At 44.1% G+C, this 17189-nt stretch overlaps 1 protein-coding gene across 1 annotated transcript in view; it reads right to left on the reverse strand.

Moving 5' to 3' along the window:
• The window catches only part of thsd7ab (thrombospondin, type I, domain containing 7Ab), a 127227-nt gene that overhangs the window by 75699 nt on the left and 34339 nt on the right, over positions 1–17189 (reverse strand). Inside the window, exons 2-4 of the mRNA XM_068569159.1 lie at positions 7805–8639; positions 3640–3888; positions 2346–2530 (exon numbers count right to left, since the gene is read on the reverse strand). Of these exons, the coding sequence (XP_068425260.1) occupies positions 2346–2530; positions 3640–3888; positions 7805–8639 (1269 nt within the window). The remainder of the gene's footprint in view (positions 1–2345; positions 2531–3639; positions 3889–7804; positions 8640–17189) is intronic.

Genomic DNA, 17189 nt, shown 5'->3' on the forward strand with positions numbered 1-17189 from the left:
GTAATTGTTTGAATGATCATTCTACATTATATGTTCTTAGATATTTTTAATGTTTAATAATTTACATCTTTAATTTCCGTTTCTTCTTCTTCTTCTAAATTTTTCCCCCGAAAGGAACTTAAAAACATTGTTTTTGAAATCAAGGTATGATTATTATTTTTTACCTCTGTGCAATGTTTTTGCTTTGGTTTGTGTGTCTGTTGCTCAGCAGGATAACTACTGGCGATTTCCATGAACGTTGGTGGAAGGTGTCCCATTGGCTCGAGGAAGAACCCATTACCGTTTGCGGAGTAGATATGAATCTCAGTGGGAATTCACATGTTATTTTATACTCATGGGAACGACCTTGGCGGGCGTCTGAGCTCTCCATGTGCCCTCCCAGTTATGTATAGTGGTCCTTTAGAGCAAAATAGCCGAAACACGAACACAGCATTGGACTGAGCGAAAACAAAATGAACTCTCGGTCTGCTCGGCTGATGCCTCCGTGCATCCTCGAGCTACACTGAACGCCACCGGTGCGTCAACAGGACTTGATAGGAGCATCTCTCTCCACGTTTCCAATAAGTGGCGACCGGGCGTCTCACCTCTCCATAAGCCCGGACTAAATTAATGTGTTTAAGGGCCGCGTTAGGAGTGCAGCTTTGACTCTAAGCTGGCTCGACAAGTGTCAGAAATGCACGCCTCTGCACTTGTGACCAGTGAGGAGCAGTCGCAGCGGGAAGCATGAGCAGACAAATCCTTGTATCATAATGACTCCCGCTTTGGTTTCAGAGCGGAGAATGGAAGCGGGGTTGAGGGCTGTTTCAATGTTCAAAGAAAAAACTTGTAGCTGACAATGTAGCTACAGTGGGATTTGAAGACAGACGATATAAAAAAAAAAAAAATGCTCCAGTGACTGTTAATGCAAATGTCGTGTGTCATTTCATATTTAGACACGAGTCAACATGTAGGCTTACGTCTTGTGTTTGACATGCAATTATCTGTTTTGAATCCACCAAGGGACTGCCGCTCCTATAATACACATTGTGCGAGGGGTTGGAGGATGTAAGTTGTCATGTAACACCGCTTGATCAAATACATTTGAGTCACACTTGAGAGTTTGACTGATTTGTTTCAGTGCTTTGCGTGCGTGGCGCTGTAAGATTTGAGGTATGCAGCCGCTGGAGTCGACTTTGGTTATAGCAGTGAAGGAAGACGGCGGAAAGCCTCCCGAGATCAATTCAACTGAAATGTGCCAGATGAGAAAAAGGGACTTCCTGAACAAACTAATGACAGAAACATCACAGATGACAGAGGAGATATAGTGGGGGGGGGGGGGGGGGAAGTGGCATAAATACAATTGAAAAGACACCTGGAAAACATTCTCATTGGTTATCCCAAACTAAACAGCAGCGCTTTGAAACGAGGGAGAGTGCAAATTAAGGCTTTAATTGGTTTAGGAATCTGAACCGACGCTCCCATGCAATACCTTTGTGCAAAAGTAATCAATTACGAATCCTGCAGCAAAAAATCAGCCGGAGGAAGAAAACTACTGTTTACTAGTGCACGTTGAGTCATTCTTCAACATAAATCATGCATTATGTGTTAAAACATATTCATTGAAAGAATTCATGAATAATGTATATTGGTGTTACAATCTGTTTACACTAAAAACGTATTGCCTCTTACCACGAGTGATATAGAAACAGACTAGAGTTGTATGACGCAGACTAATGCTATTTCTAAATGTCTGTTCAGACACCTTTTAGATGTGTTGTCTGCATATTAAGCCGAGGCCCAAAGTATTGATGCACCGATGCTGATATTAGACCGAATCTGACTTAAACAGGCCGAGCTATTCACTTCATTTCTGTGTTTGTATACAAAACACATTTTATACAATTTTAATTGCTGCACTAAAAAGGTTCACACTTGTTTTTGCAGTTTGTTTTGAAGGTCTTTTGTGCAGCTTTTCTGATGCGCGGTTAATTATTTTAATAATAAATGACAATTCAGTGAAATCGTTTCGACGTGACTATTCATTAGACTTTGTTTTCCAAAGTTAGGTATCTTTGTTGCCTTACACGTGAACAAATGATCCCATTATCTCCCACACAGCGAGGCATACGGTGTATTAATCAAACCAATGAATCAGTATCGGGGCCGAACACATGCATCATCGGCTCTCAAGCGGTAAACACAGGAGAGAAAACAATACGATCGGACAACACTTTCATCCTTCCTTGCCTTTCTGCACACGTCTGTATGTATACATATACAGACAACACGTATATACAGACATACACGTACACACGTCTGTACATCTGGGCATTAACGCGACAGAACTTTATTTGAATTATGTTTACCTTTGTCTTTTTCTCTGAGGTCGTTGAGGTATTTCAGGAGCTCGGCGTTGGCCTGGACGCAGTACACCTCCCTGGTCTGCAGGCCTCCCCCACAAAGCCCGGTCAGGTTGCCACGCCGACGGTCCTGTTGGCCTAGCAACGAGTCCACCCGGCAGTCGCTCCACTCGGTGCTCCTCCAGGTGTAGCTACAGAGGCGGAGGACATGCATGGTCTGCGTGGGCGTGACGTGGTGTGAAAAGTACAAAACGCTTACAGCTTGGCTGTCCTTTAAAGATGTGTTGTAACGTTGCAACCAGTTAAAAAACACGCTGAGCTGCCCCTTTTCAGTTTGCTGCAAGAGAGTATGTACAGTATGGAGTATAACAAGCGAGTACTTTGTATTTACCCGGCAGACGAACCCTTGTGTGTTTGAAAACACTCTCTTTTCAGACACACAAGTGACACAGTGATGGACATTTGTTTCACAGGCTCGTCATCACAGCTGGCGATGATGTAATCATATGACGGGGCAATGAGAAGTGTCTGCGGACATCAAAAAGCTGTGAAAGGAAACTACGAATCAAACGTGTTTGATTCTGACTAGTTTATTTCTAAAGTATCTAAAAAAAAAAAGAAACCCAAACACACTCCCGGATGAGAGTACAAGTATAAGTATTTTGGCAATAGCTGTGTAAAGATGAAGAAGGATGAAACTGAGGGAATAAAGGCCAGCTGTGAGCCTACATTTTGGATCTGTGTGTGTGTGGGTGCGCGTGTGTGAGTGTGTGTGTGTGTGTTTGGTGTGTGTGTGTGTGCGTGTGTGAGTGAGAGAGTTTGTGGGACTTAGATATCCTTGCAGTCTCCCTCCATTTGTCTCTACTTTGTGTCTGGCACCAGCCCTAGCACTTATACTAATCTATCTCCATATGCTGCTTCCCACACACACACACACACACACACACACACACACACACACACACACAGACCCACGGGCCACCCCGGAGAACAAATTAGCTGGGTGATATGAGTAAAGGGAAACCAACAGGAAGCGTGTGCAGCCTCCGTCAGGTTGAATGCGTTTACTGCATTTCTATTTTTTTTCCTGAGCTTTATTGGAACACAGAATGAATCCCTGCAGAGCGCTTGGTACTGTGGCGGGGTGTTAACAACGTAAGCAAAGAGGAAGGTATTATCACAACCCGAACATGCAATTGTATCCCCGTGAAACACAAGCGCCTGCCGAGTGTCCCGCTACTCCCCTGCTCCCACCCCGCTGAGCTCCCCGCCTCTCTCCCCTGCTGTCGGGCGGACTCACGTGGAGCAGGGCGGCACATCTTCCCCCTGAGGTTCACACGACTGGGAGTCCTCCAGCGACTCGCACTCCGCCCCCTCGCCCACGGGGAACTGGACCACCTGTCTGCTCCGAGCGCGACGGCCTATGGGAGACTCGGGGTCCACGCAGGTTTTGGAGCAGGGGCCCCACTCGGCCCAGTCGGTCACCTGACAGTCCTTGGGGAGGACGCAGGACTGGACGGTCAGCGGCAGGTCCCTCGCTGTGCACAGGCTGGGGAAAGGATGAAGAGGAGGGTCGTGAGATCGATGTTGGAACCCAGACTAAGAGGAGAAAGTCCCACACTTGTAATACGCACAGCACGAAACTCCAGGAACTGAAGAAATAGCCAGGCTCATAGTGTTATTGCTTTTTTTTAAACTGCGTCCTTTGTAAAGATAAAACAAACAAGATGGAGCATGTTATATAGTGAGCTTTGGACGTGCGAATGGGCACATTTTCTGCTTCCACTCTTTATGCTAAGCTAAGCTAATCTGCTGCTGGCTGTAGCGTTGGTGTGTGTCGTCCAGGTATCACAGAGGAGTCGATCTTCTCTTCTGACTCTGGGCCAGAAAAATATGAAGTGTATTTATCCCAATATATCAAACTTTCTTTTTTAGTTTTGTCATAGTGACAGAGGTCATTTGTCATAGTGTTTCAGGCCACTGAGCATGCCCAACAAAACTCCTCCTGCTGGAAGAAAAGACAACATAAAACAGAGAAAAGCTACAATAACAAGCGAAAACCGGCTCAACTTTTGGCGATTATTTCTGTAGAATAACCTGCACAAAATGACAAAAGCAGATCTTTTTGAATGTTTATATCTGTTTATATTCTCTAGCCGGCCGGTCACAAAGTGTAAATATGACCAACCTCACGCAGTGTGCATCTTATTGACGGCTCACGGTGACGTCAACGCTCTCGGTTACCTCTCGGTGCCTTACAGCTGTACGGTTGATGCTCTCTAAACACACCAGAGCAACAAATATGCGACACTAAGAGTGGTGGTGGAGCTTCTCTTTGACCCCTCCGCCCTTAACCGGCGCTACACTCCGTCATTAACGCAATCAGTTTCACATTAGCAGTAAAACAGGAGCAGGGTGGCGGAAGTCTTAAAACAACCAAAACAACCCCTGATCAATCGCTCACACACATCTTTTGATCTTGTAAATGACATTTAGATGTAATGAATAACTCGTCCTCTCCTTGGGCTCCTTCCGAATCATTAGAAATGTGTTCTAACTAAAGCCGACCGCTCTCCGCTTCTCAGTCTGGATGTGTTTCCCCTCGGGGCGTTGCAGCTGACGAGCTATTAGTGCTAATTACGGCTCTGCTTCATTTAGAAACCTCTCATTTAGACGTTGCCACCACACTTCACCTCCAGCGACTTAGACGTTTGGGATAAATGAGCGAATGTATGAGCCGAGTATGTTTTTTTTTCCTTTTTGTCTCTTTTTCTTGAAACTCCCGTGTCTTTGCGGATTAAAACACCTCTGCAATCTTTGAAGTGGCGGTGAAGCGACACTGTGGCAGAAAATCTTCAGTTCTGCTTTCCCGCTGAACGAGCTCGATGTGTCGCCGCCGCCGCCGCCACCGTCGTGGCGGGAAACACTGTGGAATTTAAGGAGCGCTGTGATGGCTGGATTCAGATGGAACTTTTTGTGTTAAAAAAAAAAGAAAGAAAGAAAAGCCCCTGATGCAGCCAATGACCCATTTTTTTCCCCTCGCTGCAACTGGATCCTTTGAGTCTTCTCCCTTGGTCGTGTGCATGCCCGAGCATTTGGGGAAGATTTCAAAGATGCGAAAAAGGAGTCATTATTTCTTCATTTCAGTCATTCAGACAGAATGAGGACACAATCATTCCCTATTTAAATATGTAAGATGATGTCTGGGAAATGCTCATTTTAAAGCCTGTAGGTTTTACACAGTGACAAAGGACTTCGAGGGCTATCAGACAAAATAAAAGCAGTCAGAAAGTTTCCATAATTCGACACGTGTAGGCTCATTACTTGAGCTGCATCAGAAAACGGCTGATGAGATGGTCTAAAAACATAATTCTATGTGGGTCAAGTGATTAATCTGAGGAGGAAAAAAAGGAAGAAAAAAAAAGGAAAAAGAAGAGATACAATCACTGCACCACGTAGGACCCTTTAACGCAATGTTGTAATGTGGCACATCCCAAAAAAATATTCAAAAGGTCATGATTCAAGCTTGATTAATACGAAAAAAAAGCAGCTTGATGAGGAAGCGGCCCTGCTTGGGATGAGCGAAGGACTATGGAGAAAGTAAAGGCTCAATGACAGATGTTCATCAAACGAAATTGGAAATGAAGTGAGAAAGATGTTCAGAAAGCGTCTGGCTGGGAAAGGACTGGGTTATCGCTTCACTGGGAAGTTTGTTCCACTTGTTTTTTTTTTTCACGAAAGTGGCAAAAACAACTATTAATATTTCAGGACAAGAAATAAACAAGTCAAGGATTAATATTTATGCTCCTAAGGGCACGGGAGTTGTTTTCCTTTGAAATATTTGAACCCAGTCACGACTGAGAGCTATGCGCCAACAAAGCATTAATGAATAGATTTGGTACATAATTGATCAAATCTTGGAGTACAGTCGCATGTGGCAGATGTGGCTTGCGTTACCAACATTGTCACTGATTCTTTCCTGGAGATCAGAGACCTCGTGAAAGCCCCAAATCTAAAGTTCCTCGGGAAGAACGGTGACATCTTGAGTTACCGTCAGTCGAGGAACAGAGGAAGAGACGACAGATCCACAGAAATGTCTCTTTAAAAGAATCGTTGATTACCTTACAGCCATCTGACATCGACATCAGAGGGTTCTTATGAAGAACAGCAATACATGTTGTGACAAGGGCCAGAAATCACAGATTGCTGCTTGATGGCTTTCAGTTTAAGGAAGTCATCAACAACCCAACAGAACAACGATGGAAAAGTGGACAGGAGCTGTAGGTTTCTAAGCTGGTGTACCAGATCAAAATAATCATCGTAAGGTGCTCCAACATCCTTTATATAAGTTCTTGGAAGTACGAAGTTTGATGCCCATTTGAAGCAAAGACTTCTGCTGAGAAATGAAAAGGAATTTTGAGCTATTTGATGTGTCTCATTTTCTGTCTGCGTGTGTGACTTTGGAGTTCGCAACTATAATAATGTCAGGGCCGGAGGTTAGAGCAGACATGGGTTGTATAATTACAGTATTTATTTGGGATAATAGTGTCCACTGAAGGTCTAAATCAATTACATATTCAAATCATGGCCTTCGACTTGATACTGTTTAAAATTTGAGTTCTTGTGGTATCGCAGTTGAAGCTCTCATGCTGCCCTGGCTGCTTCTTTTGAGCCGTTTTTTTCACCTACATCTTTGCAGATAACTTTACAAATTGGACCCTTGGATCAGAGAATATCATATATTTCACTAACCCCTTGCATTGTCTTGGCTGAAGAACTGATCCTTCAACGTCTCTAGAAGTTGTAACCTTGAACTTCGAAAAATGAAAACAATGCATCCCATTATTATTCATTCTATAGATTTTCTGTCGCAATTTGCATCACTGAAGGCACATTGAGTGGCACTTTTCTTAACTTATTATCATTTGTCAACACATCATCACACACTCTTTCCAAACCAGAGGACAAAACTCAGAGAATTGTCTCATTCTGAAACTCATGTCCCAAAATAAGTTGCTTTGCCACTTCCATCCACTGAGACTGACATCAAATACACTGTGGGGAGTCGTGCTTCATTGCTCTGACGGGCACAGCGGCGACAAACACACAGCCGGAAAGCATCCTCTGCTGCGTGTCACCTCATGAAAAAACTCCCAGGAGGACAAATTTGGCATCATGTTAGAAATGCACCGACTTGAGGACAGCTAAATGTCGAAGGTACAGCAGTTTAGCTGGTGACAATAAACACAGAAAAATACATAAAATGAGACTAAATTAGATTCAATAAATGCATCACTCCTGCTAAATGCTTGTAACACGAAAGATAATTGCTTGGTTTTACAAGGGAGGTTTCACCATTGCCTGAGCAACACAATTGAAGGGGCACATAAAAGTGCTGAGGGACAAATAAAAAAGAAAATCAAATTAACTTTATGTCACATTAACATGGAAATGCTGCCACTCACTTGCGTCCCACGGTACTGCCATTCCTGTGTATGCAGGTCACGTCCCGGGTCTGGTAGCCCACCTGGATGTCCCAGAACGGACTCTCCTGCCGGTTGAGGCGGTTCCTAGTTCGCTTCTTCTGGATGAGCTCCCTGGTCTCTGGATCTTTGACCCCGGTACGCTCCCTGAGCCCCTGGCCTTTTCCTTTCCTGCGCTTAACTTGGCGTGCCGTTCGAGTCTGTGGGAGGGCGCAGGGGCTCCATGGTCCAACCCTGAGACTGTACATGCCCTCTGGACCCGTGCATGGTCCCGGTTTACAGGACTGGAACTCGGTTAGGTTGGGACAAACCGCGCCTCCAAACAGTGGGGGAACCAGGACACTACGGACCCTGTTCCTGAGGCCCGTTCCACACGTTTTGGAGCAGGACGTCCATGGCGAATACTCTGAAAGCACGCAATCCTGAGGGCAAGGGATCAAACACGCCTGCTCCAGGCGAGGCTTGGGCTCAAAGTACTCACAGATGGCATCCTCCGCTGGAGACGCGTCCGAATTGAGTATGCAGCCCACCTCCCGGGTCTGAATGCCCTCCTCGCCTCCGCTGCATGTGAACGGCCGCGAGGCCCATAAGGTCCTCGCCGAAACTGGCACGCACACATTCCAGGCGCCCAGTTTCCAGTCGTAAAGGTCCTTGTGCCAGTCGCACACGCGGAAACAGTTTCTCTGGTTGGAGGGACGCTGGCCCTGGTCACAGTTGGTGTGTAGCGTCGTCCAGCCGTCCACATGGGCACACCATACTGCCCGGCTTTGGCTGCCTCCTGGACCACAGTCACTGCCCATGCATCTCCCCCACGGACCTGCGAAGCAAATGATGGGTCAGGTTACAAGATGAACATGTGCGAAGACAATAAACCTTTGAGCTTCAGAAGCAGCAGAAACCTGTAAGAAACCTGAAGAGCAAATGTCTTTGTCACGACAGAAGACAGCTCAGAGAAAGACAAAACATATTAGCTTTTATGAGTTTTGGTTGGAAATTCCTACATCTGTCCAAAATGTCTTCACTCTATGAAGTTGTGGCCACAAAAAACCTTTTTGTAAGCCCACAGTGACATTTGAGCATCGAGATTCTTCGATTTCAAGTGTGCAAAACCAAAACTCCCTCCTGGCGCCCACGAGAATGAAGCCGCACATAAAGACGAATAAGTATGTATCACGTAAGTAGAAGGCCTTGGCTGTCATAATAAAACATAAGCACACAGGCTCCGATGAGTGGAATTATAATAACATCCTGTCGTTGCATTAGTAACACTCACTGATGGCATTTGAAAACTCCTCCATGGCTTTAAAACAGAAATCCACATTACGCAGGCATCAATTAGTCAAAGACGTCAAACCTTCCAATGCTGGAGAGAGACAGACAGTTTACTTCAGCTCGTCAGCTGAGGAAAAGCACATAATGCATCTTCAAGGATGACTCAGTAAATCCACAGACTCTCTCTAACGTGGTCCTTGATGTGGGATGTGTTGAAAAGCTGTTGGCAGCCCACAGCAGAAGCATGTGCGAGTGCAAAAAAACCGTGTCACGTTCAATAAAAACACAAAGTCACCTTGCTGTGCGCCGCACTTGGGTCAATTCTCGGTGCGAGGGAATAACAACTGTCAGAGCGGATGCAATGTGCAACAGCAGAGATTATTGGCGATCGTAATGAGGCGTCTGAAAGCCAATTTAGAAGGGCCGTTGGTAATGTTTTGGTGGCATTTATCAAACTCTGTTGGCAATGAGCAAGACGTCCCAGAAACATCAAGAAGCATATTTTACTGTACACAAGTCTCTGCCAGAGCTTCCCCCCATCCTCTCTTTATAATTGTAGCAGAGATCCAGCATACAGTCCTGCAGGCCTGGGGCAGTAAGAGGAAACAGGCCTGCGATGCTGGATTTAAGAGCAGGGCTTTTTTTCTACAGTGTCCTTAAAGGATCAGGATGGAGATAGCAAAACATAACCTGAGAACAAACCAAACAAAGAATTGATCCCACTAAGAAATATGGTGTTGAAACTGTTGCTTCGGGTTTACATGTTCCTTCACCACAATGAACATGAGTACTGTAGTGAAGCGTGAATAAATACAAAGTACGCCGTCCGGCTGCTGACTTTCACTACCGCACCAAATGTGTATTGTTCCACGACTGAAAGTAGTCCTGGACAAATGCACTATTTACTTCAGTTTGAGTAAGATTTGCTCAAACTACAGTGCCCGGCTCCTTATTTTGCTCTTTGGCTCTTTTTTTGTAGGCCTCTTGAAACATTGATCATGTTAGAAAATAATATAATCTTAATTAGGGACCAATGAGATTCTAATGAGTCCTAATAAAGTCGGAAAATATCAAAAAATTAAGTAAAACGTTGTTAGTTTTGGTCTTTTCATTAGATTTACTGACACGTATTGAATCTGGAGTAACAGCAGCTTCAACAGCTGAAATGTTTCGTGACGCTGGTCGCCCGTTTATAGCAACGTCCTCATTTATTGCTATATTCATCAACAGCCCCACCAACCCCAGGCCTGCTTTGTGTTTATTTATTGCTCCTTCAGGTATCTTTCCTCTTCTCACCTTTTAGCTCTGGGATAAATAACTAGACAGCCCAAAATACACACATATATCTGCTCTGCCCGCTCCAATGTGCTCGATGTTATATGAATACAACATTGTGCGAATAGAAACAAAGAAGAGCTCGCTCACACTCGGACCGACACACACAATTTCATTACATTTAGGCTCGTGTGGAATCAAACAGAGGGCAAAAGAGCCTAATTTTGTTTTTCACAGTGAGGAAAAACGTAGCAGCATGATAACTGTCTTAACCCAATCATCCCAACTCAGCTGGTCCTCTAAGCAAGTTGAAAAACACCAATTAAAGCAGCGTACCTGCACTCACAGTGTGTTAGCGTAAGGCAGTTTATACTCGTAGGGAGAAGAAATCAAACTAATTGGGCAGCTTCACTTTTCCCCTCACATAAAAGTCCCGGGTAATTGATTACATCAGCATGGGGCCTCGGGCCTTGATTGGACCCTTTGTGGGCCGTCAGTGAGCGGGGTCAGCTCAAGTTGACCCACGTCCATGCAGACTTTCAAATCACTCCTGGCAGAAAATCAGCAGCACATTTCCGGCCACTGATTGCCTCTGATGAGGCTGCTTGTTGCCTTTTCTCTGATCTCGGCTGCTGATACAGCTGACAGCATCTACCTCCAGTCAACGGGACGCCGCGTTCAAAGGAGCCTCAAAGCCCTTTTCTCAAAGGTTGGTTTACTCCTCACGGCATCGACACACTCAATCAATGTGGTAAGATGGTCGTCTTCAACTCCAGATCACATCGTGCTGCTAGTTTGTACAAACTCTGGAATTAAGGACGAAGACTTAGAGGGTAAACTACATTAGTATTCCCTCGACGAATCCTCTCAGGTGTTTCTTTTGTCTGAGTCCATAAAATCTATGTGATTTCTCATCCAATAATAGAAAAAGGCGACTTGGAGGTTTTTGCCTTCACAATGCAAACTGATAAAGACAGCGAGCGTTATCTCGAGGGCTGATATTGAGTTTTGAGGGGGAAAATACAGCGGAGAAGAAAAAAATAGCGCTGATCCAGAATCTAAAACGCAGGGAAAAGAAGAAGGAGAAGAAGAAAGGTTCTCCAGGTGCCAAAATTAAACGCCTCCCATCCAAATCTAATCCATCCCCAGATAGAAGGTATGTTCTCCAAGACTTTCATCTGGCTCTGCTTTCAGACTCCTGCTGCTCGAGGTGTGCAATATACCAGGTGCTCACTGAGTAAAGATCACAAAGCTTGGCTGTATTCAACGGGCTTGGTCTCGGGACTCTTTGTTTGTTCTACATCTCGTTCTGTTTCTAATATTCCTCAGTGTCATGTTTCGTGTTGTCAGATCTTCGCAGCATGTTTGCATGTTTGAAACGTGGCTTTTCTTCTCCGTTGGAAATCAATGCGTAGCCCTGGTAGCCTAAAGCTAACTTTTCAATATTGCATGCAGCCTGACAGCCCCATTAGACATTCTGCAAACAAACAAGGCTGGCTGCACTGCCATTTATCACATTTAGCAGAAAGTATTCACTGAATTATCAGTAACTGTCACTCCACTGTAATGTATCAGGTCTCATGAGAAAAGACTTCAATCATAACACCTTCATAAGGAAGGCGTAGCGAATGGTATCAAACCAATCGTCACTGAAAGCTGATTTCATTTGGCTGAAGATCTGGTTTCACTGTAACAGTTCTTGTTGGCTGGAGTCGAATTGAATGTCAAAGATAAAGAAACACACATAAATCCAAAGTATCCTGCTAGACACAGACTGCATGCGAATAGAGCGCAGACCTGTGCAATCTAAATGTAAATGTAGGTTTCTCATTTGGCAACAAAAGCATCATTTTGTTGAGTCTGTTTATTGTTTTAGCTGACTTACTTTGCACAGCTCAATCAAAAGTGAGCAGGGAAAGCAAACACAATTTAGCCAAATAATTACTTGACAAAGAAACACACAAGCATCACAATATTCTTCATGTCAGTTTAATCTTTTAGAAAATATCAATGTTTTTTTTTTTCACTGACATGTCCACGATGCACCTTTTTATCCAAACACGTGAGATCAAAATAAAACATGCCGTACTTGATTGTCCGGTCTTTCTCTCCACTGTTACTTCATCTAATTTAAAAAGAACATACACATAATGTATGCCCGCATCATTCATGTGATTGTGGGACTAGAACCTCAGCAGCTGAAATCCAAACACTTTGTGATAAATATGAACGAATCAATTGAGAAATCCCTGTCATTGGTTGAATAACATGACTCAGCATCTAAATACAACTAAGCTTGATTGTCTGAAGAATGAATACCAACACTAAGCACAGTACAGCTTTACCAGTAGAAAACTTGTTGCTGAAAGATTGTGCTCAACTCAATAACCTTTTGAATATATATATATATATATATATATATATATATATATATATATATATATATATGACGACTGAATTACAGTTTAAGCGTGTTAATGTCCATCATATCTTAGTTGTTAGTGTCAACTTGAGACTTCTGTTCATCTTTTTGTTTCAAAAATGTCAATTCTGATTCTAAAAGTTCATGTCTTTTACCATACATTAGTAAGATTAGGGATGTGTATCGGTAAGAATCTGGCGATACGCTACGTGTCATAAAGTGTTCCTTACTCAGGCACATTCACCAGATTAAAGGAATCATGAGCACACCTTCAAATGGTATTATTAATTGCGATACATGTCCTCTCATTATAGAGCCCAATCTTCTAGTTTCAGGTCTTCAATGAGTTAAATTAACGGCAATCACAATAGAAACTATTCGTTCATTTAAAAGTGCTCGGTGACTTTAAAACCAGGGACTAAAGATGAAAAAGTCCTGAAAAGTCACCAAAGAGAAAAAGCGGAAGTTCTGCAGGCTATTCGAGCCAACTTCATAATAAAATTAGCTCTTCTTTGTTTTACTCGGGGCCCCCGCGGAGCCCTCGACATGGCCCCGCGCAATATATGTGGAGAGCGATTCCCTCACAGTCGCGGTGAGAGCCTGATCTCTGACTGGGCCTCGAGTGTCTATTTAATGAACAGCGTCTTTGTACCCGCCGGGTCAGCTCCACTAATGAATGGGTCACCGTGTCGCTCTGTCTCTCTCCGCCTCTGTTTGTTTATTGTTGCTCGTAGCCGCAGCATCTCGCACTGTGAAGGCGGGGCCTTTTCTGTCGGCCGGGTCGGGGGTTCACCGCGGCTGTCTCTCCCACAACTGGTGGAAGTGTTCAATCAGTCATCTGTGAGAAAGTTTGCCTCAATCAGTACAAATTAAGTTTTCTGAAAGTGCTGCAGGGCACCGTTCCGAAAAGTGCATGAAACCCTTTCTCACCCTTTGTGGAAACTTAGCTGAACGCCGACAGTATAATGTCAGTGTTGCTACACGCTGCCGAGTGATAAGTAGCAGCTGTCTGACGGGTGGAAGTGAGTTAATGTACATATTGTGTTCACCTCGGGTCTCTCCGGATTCCTTCCCACACACTTCCAGTAAATGAAAATGAGCGCTGTCAACCTGTCGGATGAAATCACAGCATCGAATGATGATTTTACATTGTATTATATTTATTTTATGGCTGCACAGAAAAAAACCTCCTGTCAATGTTTTCCGATCGTGTTTCCCGGTTTCGTAAAAAGTCTGAACGAATCACCCGAAGCGCTCCGGTTGAGCTTGTTTTCATGATTAAAAGAAAACGTGAATGGTGTTTTAAGTCTCATGCAAATGTGCTCGGAAATTGATCCATCAGTTCCAAAGCGACGCAGCAAGACGTCAGTTTCATTATGTCACCTTTGGTAGTTTAAAAAAAAACAAAACAGCGGTCGGTACACTACTCTGTGTAAGTATTAAAACAAAGGACAAACAAGCAAATTCAAAAGGAGTTTCTGAGTGTTCAACACTTTATGCAGCTTCACAGTTTAAGCAGAATAAATCATATGGATGACAATGTGATAATTGCACGTTTGTGTAGCCTCTGGGGGAAATAAGTATTACCACATTGAACTCGCCACGTTGAGTCACATTAAGCTCAGCAATGAATTTAGTTTTGCCGAGAGCTACAAAACAAATCTGGTGTGCGTGAGGCGAGGGGCCAACAGGGCTTTGTGTGTGTGTGTGTGTGTGTGTGTGTGTGTGTGTGTGTGTGTTAAAGAACACAGCCAGTTACGAAAAGTGTTCCCAGAAAGAAAAGCGTTGCCATTCAGATCATGCTATTCCTCGAGAGGGAATGGTCAAAAGATCGCTGTTTAGCACCAGATGGACATTAGCCTTTTGGTCTAATGGGCTGCAGTATACGTCGGGAGGAAAGAGCGAAGGAGAAAGGAACAAGACCAGAGGCGAATACTTAACATCAGAAGAAACACTTTGAGCAGCTTAGCATTCACGGATGATTGTTAACCCCGGCCTGCATTCAGTGCGATCGCGGCCCAGGGCCGTGCGGCACTAAGCCACATTGAGTGAGTCTCTCCGCTCACACTTGATCTAAATTTCATTAGCTGTAATACCACGATTGTGCCTGCACGGCTTGGAGGAGCTTCTTTGATCGCTCTGTGTTTATCACGCCCAGCACGAGGCAGACATTTTTCAACGTGTCACACAAAGTTAAATAAGTGGTCTCCGTTTTGATCTTTGCTCGTGTCATTTTGATTCCTATTACAGCGGTATAATAGCAACAGTGTGGTTGTGGCGAGGAGTAAGTTATAAAATAAGTGCGTTGTCGATGTTGAATGAAAGGAAAGTGTCGCAGGGAAGACATATTCTTAGGGGCCAAGCGGGCAGGTTGCATCACACTGAACCCTCGACAAAAAAGCCAATAGGATTTTACCATTGGCTTTAGAGGGAAATTGCAGAAAATAAACTTTGTGGCAAACAAACGCTCATGAAACTTTGTATGCTTTGTTTTCCATGACTTCAGCGTCGGGCCGCACAGGGACTACACCTAGGTCACGTGACGTTGCATCGCCACCACTAATATAATGTAATGTAATTTAACGTAATATAAAGGCAAACTAGAGTTTTGTCATTTCATTCAGACACACAACCGACGCAAAGGTTTCAAATTCCCAAGTGGGTCCTGACTTGTTCTCATTCATCTTAGAACAAATTGTGACAATTGTAACTTGACCTTATTTCAGGCAACTTACTAAAACCTATTTTTAAAAAAACAATTGACTTCGAGACGAGGGAACCCATTTCTGGGTTTTAGGACTCATTCCTGCAACTCGACTCTTGAACACTGTGAAGCTGATTAAATAGAACTGGATTGATCTTGATACGGCGTATTCACGTGAAACTACCGACGCCAATCTTCAATCCAGCTGTCACTAATTGATGCTGTGCGGGAAACCAGAAAGAATCAGAAAGAACATGCTCATGTTTCAGCTTTAATGCATCGCTTTCCATGTTCTTCTGTCTGTCTTAAATCAATACCCACGAGCCCATGTGTAGATTAAAATAATCACCGGTTGCTACAATCAGTCCTTTCGGATGCTGTTCCGTTGTAAGAGAGGAGGAAATTACACAGTATGAACCTCCACCAGTCAATTTAAGAGGGCATCTTCAGCAGTTACAAACCTTTTAGTAGAAAATTGACATTCAAGTGAAGATGCACATCATCGTGACATTTCTAAGCACCTGTAATTGAAGCTGAACCAGCATGGACCCGCTTGTTGTTCTGTTGTTTACAGAACCACCCACCCCCGCCACCACGGCATACGACGCCCCCAGAGGATTGAGGAGATCAATTAGAGCGGGAACGTGCTCCGATGCGAATAACACCCACCACACGACGCCATCGCTGCCGGCCGAGTCAAAAGGGTGAGGACCGGGCACCGGGCCAGAGCGAAGGACCCGCCGCTTGCACGCTCACCCTGCGGAGTGGAAGTGATTCTCAAAGGATGTGTCACGGGAATCAAATCAGCAGCGCCATAAATTCCCATTCAACACTTTTTTGAAAACATGCATACTAGACATCGAGAGTAAAAAAAAAAGAAAAAAAGCACAACATCAATGACGGTAACACATCGCTGCACTTACATGCTCCAGGAGAGACGCCGGATTTCCCCGAGCAAAAATAAAAATCAGTGTTCCAACACGTGGGTGTGCCCTCTACTCTTTTTCCCTACTTTATGGATAGTAAACGGACCTTTGAGTCTTCTGACCTCAAAGCGCTTTTTACATTTGTCCCTCCACTAACACCCTGATGGCCGGGGCATGGCACCACCTGTCCATCAGGACTCTCTAAGCATTCACACCCACAGAGCCATGCGGGAGCAATGTGGGGTTTAAAACTTAATTGCATTCTACATTTAACTAGCTCCTATTTCCTGCACGGTGTTTAAGGTTATGCATCGTCCGCCATGACAAATGTGAAGACGACATACGTGGCAATCAATGGTTCTGATTCTCATTGTGAAGCTGACACGCTCGACCTCTGAGCCGCTACTTACTGTACCACTGTTATTAATATGTGTAACTCGCCGTCATGGCCACCAGTCGAGCTATCCTTCACTCCCAGCTTGCTAGTGATCACTACCGACACTTTTTTTGTCCCCCATTTTCTAGTATGGGTAAGACTTAAAGCAGGATGATGGGACTAACATACACTAAGATTAAAATACACGTATCTCTGCTGAATGATATCAGTCTCTTTATGATAATATTGTTGTTTACTACATCATGCTATTTATTTATCACAATGTGGCCAATGTGTGGAAAAGCAAATGTTATAATATCCAAATGATTTACTGGGACAAAACGTGAATCTAAAAACTTCAAAGGGGAAAACAAAACCTTCAATCACTTAAT

This window comes from Clinocottus analis, unplaced genomic scaffold (assembly GCF_023055335.1).
Source record: "Clinocottus analis isolate CAN_PGR_092001 unplaced genomic scaffold, fCliAna1.0.p SCAF_9, whole genome shotgun sequence".
Taxonomy (NCBI): Eukaryota; Metazoa; Chordata; class Actinopteri; order Perciformes; family Cottidae; genus Clinocottus; species Clinocottus analis.